This window comes from Vicia villosa, linkage group LG4 (assembly GCF_029867415.1).
Source record: "Vicia villosa cultivar HV-30 ecotype Madison, WI linkage group LG4, Vvil1.0, whole genome shotgun sequence".
Taxonomy (NCBI): Eukaryota; Viridiplantae; Streptophyta; class Magnoliopsida; order Fabales; family Fabaceae; genus Vicia; species Vicia villosa.
Genome location: NC_081183.1, coordinates 150,260,433 through 150,266,767, shown reverse-complemented (window position 1 = coordinate 150,266,767; position 6,335 = coordinate 150,260,433). Strand labels below are relative to the sequence as shown.

The following is a 6,335-nucleotide window of genomic DNA, read 5'->3' as shown; positions in this document are numbered from 1 at the left end:
CCTTAATGTCTCTGTCTCTGTCTGTGTCTTAACTCTGTATCTTCACCACACCCTTGTTCAACCTCAACTTCGAATTTCAACTACGCGTTATCTCTAAGATCCAATACTTCACGTTTTTCAATTTCTGTTACAGTTTTGAAGACACATTTCGATACTTCACTCGTCCATTTTTAAGGGTTTTCGATTGTAACATAGTTGTTGTTGTTGTATCCTAGTACGCGTGTCGTTTTTTTTGTTGTTGGAATTTTTCAATCGTAGTACCTCTATTGGTCGCTTAATTTTACTGGGTCGTTTTTATTTTTGAGTTCTGTTCTGTATAGAATTCAAAGTTTGCTCCTTTTGATTTGGTTCTACTTGTTGCGGATTTGGGTTTTTCTTTGCATTTGGAAGTGGGGGTTTGAGTGATCTGGATTTGAATTGAGAAATAATTTGGAGGGGTTTTATGCTTTGGTTGCAAAAATGCATCCTGATCAGAGGAAAAAGGTAAAGTTACTCAACTGGTTGATTTTGTGTTGTAGTTTGTATTATATGAGTTCTTCACATGTAGGGTATAGATATAGCATTTTGTTTACTATTCATGTTTGAAATTTTGTTCTTTTATACTGTTATTGTGCTCTAAATCTAACTATTCCATTTTCCTTGGAACTGTTTTTTTATTTAGTTTTGGATAAACAAGTGTTAGTAGATTATGTTAGTTTCTAGGGTTTGAATTGAACACTGGACCACCTGGTTAGTACTAAGTACTCGTTCGGTTTCGAGGGTTGCAGTGACAATCATTTCGACTTATTTGTAGCTTTTAGTTTGCTTAATGCTTAGTATCTTTGTTAAGTAGTTTGGTTTTGCTATGTTTATGCAGTCATCGGTGGAGGTAGATTTCTTTACTGAATATGGTGAAGGGAGCAGATACAAAATAGAGGAAGTGATTGGTAAAGGAAGTTACGGTGTTGTTTGCTCTGCGTTTGATACACACACTGGAGAAAAGGTTGCTATAAAGAAAATCAATGACATATTTGAACATGTATCTGACGCGACTCGCATTCTTCGTGAGATTAAGCTTCTTAGACTTTTACGTCATCCGGATATTGTAGAGATCAAACATATTTTGTTGCCTCCTTCAAGAAGGGAGTTCAAAGATATATACGTTGTTTTTGAACTCATGGAATCTGATTTACATCAGGTCATCAAAGCAAATGATGACCTGACACCGGAGCATTACCAGTTTTTCCTCTATCAGCTTCTACGAGGCTTGAAGTATATACACACAGGTTATGATCATTTTGATTGACGTAGCATGTTTACTTTTGTTATTGCATAAAACTAGATGCTAAATCATATGACCGTAGTTACTGATCTTAAACTTTGTAATGGTCTTGTAGCAAATGTTTTTCACCGAGATTTAAAGCCAAAAAACATTTTGGCGAATGCTGACTGCAAACTGAAGATTTGTGACTTTGGTCTTGCCAGAGTAGCTTTTAATGATACACCCACTGCTATATTCTGGACAGTATGAATCTTTGCCCCGTAACTATCACCTACTGTATTGCTCTCGATTTATCTTTATTAATTCAGTTTGTTTGCTAACAGGATTATGTTGCAACAAGGTGGTATAGGGCTCCTGAGTTGTGTGGATCTTTTTTCTCCAAGGTGCAATTTATGTTATATTTATCATACAAGATTTCGTGATATATTTTCATTTTATATCTGATAGTTTGGGTCCATCCTTTTCATCCTCCCTCAGTGGTATCCATAGAATGCCGGGACTTATTTGTTCTGTGCATTCTATGGATATCATGACATCCATGATTGATATTTGAAAAGAAAAAACCAATCAATCAATGAATGTTGACTTATATAGGCATGCAAGCTTTGTTTATAAGCTAGTTCTTCGAATTTGAATTGAACCTAATATCTCACTATATATGATTGAAAACCTTTTATTTTCCAGTATACACCGGCTATAGACATATGGAGCATTGGTTGCATATTTGCAGAACTTTTAACCGGAAAACCTCTTTTCCCCGGGAAGAATGTTGTCCATCAATTGGATATCATGACTGATTTTCTTGGAACACCATCTCCTGATGCCATTGCAAGGGTTTGTTGTTCAGCTCTTCTTCGTACCGATTTGTTTATTTTATTTTGTTACTTACTGGAAGTATATTAATTAATAGGTACGGAATGAGAAAGCTCGGAGATACTTGAGCAGCATGCGTAAGAAGAAACCAGTTCCTTTTGCGCATAAATTTCCTAATACAGACCCCCTTGCTCTACGGCTGTTAGAAAGAATGCTGGCATTTGAGGCTAAGGATCGGCCTACTGCTGAAGAGGTAGAATCTTGGCATCCAACTATCTGTAGTTCACTTTCTCTTCCATAGTTGTATCTGGTTAACTGTGTATCTTATGCATCATAATGTCAGGCTCTAGCAGATCCTTATTTTAAAGGCTTGGCCAAGGTCGAGAGAGAACCTTCTGCTCAGCCAGTTACTAAGATGGAATTTGAATTTGAGAGGCGGAGGATAACAAAGGAAGATGTAAGAGAGCTTATATACCGAGAAATATTGGAGTACCATCCGAAGATGTTAAAGGAATTTCTAGAGGGATCAGAGCCAACGGGTTTCATGTATCCAAGGTTTAGCACTTTATGAATTCATTTCATTATTTGTTTCACTCGATGTTGTTACTCAACAGTTCGTAAATTTGGATAATTATTGGCATTTGTCTAAACCCGTCCCTTATTTATTTACATTTAACTTATGCACATTTTTTATTTCTTTTCCACATACTCAACCTATCACTCTTTGTTTTCTTTTCGAAAATTTACGTGATTATGCTATTACTGAATCATAATTTTAACTACAAATTCATTTTTTATGGGATTGTATTTTTGGATATATATTTTTACCCCTAATATATGTACTGTGTAAGTTCAGTCTCTGATTTCGCCCCTTTGTTCCCAATCTATTTTGAATAGTGCTGTAGACCTTTTCAAAAAGCAATTTGCATATCTTGAGGAGCATTATGGAAAAGGGGGAACTGTTGCTCCACCTGAGCGGCAACACGCGTCTTCGTTGCCTAGGTATCCTAATTTTGTTACTGTTTTTTTGTGTGAAAATTTCAACTTTCTTTGGCCAATGTCGTTATTAAATCTTGACAAATGATAATTTCAAAGACACCCATTTGCTTGCTTTGATATCGCCTAGTCTCTGCTGATTCAATGATGTACATGCAGAGCGTGTGTGTTGTATTCTGATGACACGATGCAGAATACGGCTGAGGTTGCAGAGGATCTATCCAAATGTTGCATCAAAGAAGTTGAGAAACCGCCTGTAGATAGGAGTAGTGCTATTCTTCCGATGACCCGACTTCCTTTACAAACTCCTCAAAACGTTCAAGGTTAGATTACAAACTTGAGTATTTACACATTGGCATTAAAATGTCGCAACACAAATACTTCCGAGTTAAGAATTTATCGTATAGAATATGTTAATTTTGCATAGATATTAGGATTATAATACTGTGTTCGATGTACATTCATAGTTTAATTTCTTCAGGTCTTGCTGCAAGGCCCGGAAAAGTTGTTGGCTCTGCAATGCATTATAACAACGGTGGGGTGGCAGCAGAAACTGAACAACGGAGGGTGGTAAAGAATGCATCTGTTTCGAATCAGTATGCTGCTTCAAGCTATCCCCGGAGAAATCCGAACTATAAAAGCGAGAGGATAGAAGATGACGGGATTGATGGTTCTAACGGGATGCAACCAAAGCCTCAATACATAGCTAGGAAAGTTGCTGCTGCTCAAGGCGGATCAGGTAGCCAGTGGTATTGATTTTTGATAAAACGTGAAGTTTACGCTGCTTAAAATTGCCTTGTGCCATGAAGATCTTGTGATACATGGATTTCATGTGCCACACCTAATCTTGATCTTCTGGGCTGCAAAAAGTTGAAGTGGGCATAACCTTGACTATGATCAACTTAAGATTGCTTGAGAAATTCACTTGCAAGGAACAAGTTTCTAGCGAAGGAGGATTGTAAGGGTGATTCGCACGGTCTAATTATGATTTTCTTACACTAATTTGTGAAATAATAGAAACACAAGAGACCTCATAACATATGAATTTGAAGGCAGAGCTGTTACTTCAATGCAGAGTAGAAGCTGTTACTTAATAGAATTGAAGCTGTTACTTAATAGTATTATTGACTACCATTATAAAGAGGACGTATTTTTTAAAAAGATTTTAATTTGTAGCCAAAAAAATCAAAATCTTTTCTTTCTATCCGAATAATTTAATTTGGTGTTAACAAAAGAGACAAAATAAGTGCCTTTTAATTTTTAACTCTGCAGATGAGTAGAGTAAAAATAAATACACTTTTAAATTTATTTTGAGATTTTTTTTCTGTAGAATGATAAATAAATAGTTATTATTAATATTTTAATTATTGTAACTTTATAAATTGAATTTAAAAGTTTTATCTAAATTTTGTATAACTTTTTTCAAATCTTCTGTTTTTGGAGAAGGATTTTGAAATTTTTTATGTTATATTATTTTATAATTACAAAATTCTAAGATATTAAAACATAGATATATATCCCTCTATAAAATTTAATTTAATTTGAAATTTCTAAGTACTCAGGATTCTTTTAAGAGAAAAGTAAATTTATATATTTAATATTTTAATATATATTTTTGATTTCTTTTTCCTAATGGTTTTTCTAATATAGTGTGAACTGATTTCTTTTTCCTAATGGTTTTTCTAACCGAGTCAATCCTAAGTTTTTTAACAGGGTTAATCCTAAGTTAGTCATAGATTATCATGTTGAAATAAAGTATAATGATCATCTCACGGCTACAAATAAAACTTTAAACTAATAACTAGTAGAAGACCCGTGCGTCCGCACGGGTAAATCAAATCTTAAGATGAATAATGTATTAAAAAAGCAAAAGAATAATTTCGAATAAGAAATGTTGATTTAAGATTCACAAAACATAATATAGATGAAGTGAATCTTAAATCAAATATATTAACTAAAATTTATTAAATCACAAAACATAATATAGAAATATTTATCAAATCACCAACATGATAAATTTAATATGTCTAATAACTATAAATATTTACAAGTATGACTAATAACTCTATAAATATTTACAAATATCACTGATATTTATAAATATTTATAATATTTTATTGTTTAAATAAAAAAAATATTGTGGTGATAGTGTCTAGTGAAAATAGTGAGTTTATACTAATTATAAATATTTATAATATTTTGTTGATTAAAATAAAAAAGGTATTGTGGTGATAGTGTCCCGTAAAAATTTCTTAGATGAATAGTTTTCAATTTTAATCGGTATAACTAAAATTTATTAACACAAATCTTCTAATGTCATAGATATATATTAGATCATTTGTAAGTTTAAATATTAGTTAGAAACGCGATGAGTAATTTTGTAGTCTATTAAATTATATGATAGTGTTTATTATTATTATTATCAAAAGGTGACCTCCTTTATTTCTATATGGCAACACCGTTTTTTATTATTTAATGAGTAATTTTTTGTCTATTAACAACAAATTTTCTTTGGCGTAAGAATTAAATGTATTGAGACATTCTTTTTAAAAGGTGAGCCTTATTGAGACATTCTTTTTAAAAGGTGAGCTTTTTTTAAATTTGTTTATATATGAGACTGGAAGAAGTATGGAAAGAGTATGATACACTAAGAATGAATTAAATAATAAGAAACGAACAGCAAAATTCATGACATAGTCATGTTAGTTAATAAAGATAGATAATATCATACATTTGGTTGTTTAGAAATAAAAATTATAAGTAATTTAGCATGGTAGTTAAATGATTTATATTAAACTATATGACACAATTTTAACTGACCCTGCATATGCAAATGAGAAAGACCAATTTTAACTGAAACTGATATACTGATGTATGAATCATGGTATTCAACTAATAAATCAAATATATAGAGAGATTTTAATAAAACATGGTTTTATATTAGAATAATATATTGATGAATAAATATCAAAAATTTATTAATAAATTTATTAAAAAATAATATAAAAATTAATTGATTATTTTATGATTAAACAAAAGTCTTACTCGTGAAAAATCATCTCTTCATATATATATATATATATATATATATATATATATATATATATATATATATATATATATATATATATATATATATATATATATATATATATATATGGAAATAATTTCTCAATCACTCATCCAATATCATTGCTAAAAATAAAAAACATCTAAAACAAATTAATGAATGAGTGATACAAAATGGAAAAAGAAAAATCACATA

At 31.3% G+C, this 6,335-nt stretch overlaps 1 protein-coding gene across 1 annotated transcript; it reads left to right on the top strand.

Annotated features, from left to right (window-relative positions):
* On the top strand, window positions 1-4,186 carry LOC131595481 (mitogen-activated protein kinase 15-like). The gene is made up of 10 exons (XM_058867830.1): window positions 1-483; window positions 857-1,265; window positions 1,377-1,504; window positions 1,585-1,644; window positions 1,946-2,095; window positions 2,172-2,327; window positions 2,418-2,629; window positions 2,972-3,076; window positions 3,230-3,393; window positions 3,552-4,186. Exons 1-10 carry the CDS (start codon window positions 460-462, stop codon window positions 3,824-3,826), a joined length of 1,683 nt encoding a protein of 560 aa, XP_058723813.1. The 5' UTR covers window positions 1-459; the 3' UTR covers window positions 3,827-4,186.
* The last annotated feature ends 2,149 nt before the right edge of the window (window positions 4,187-6,335 follow it).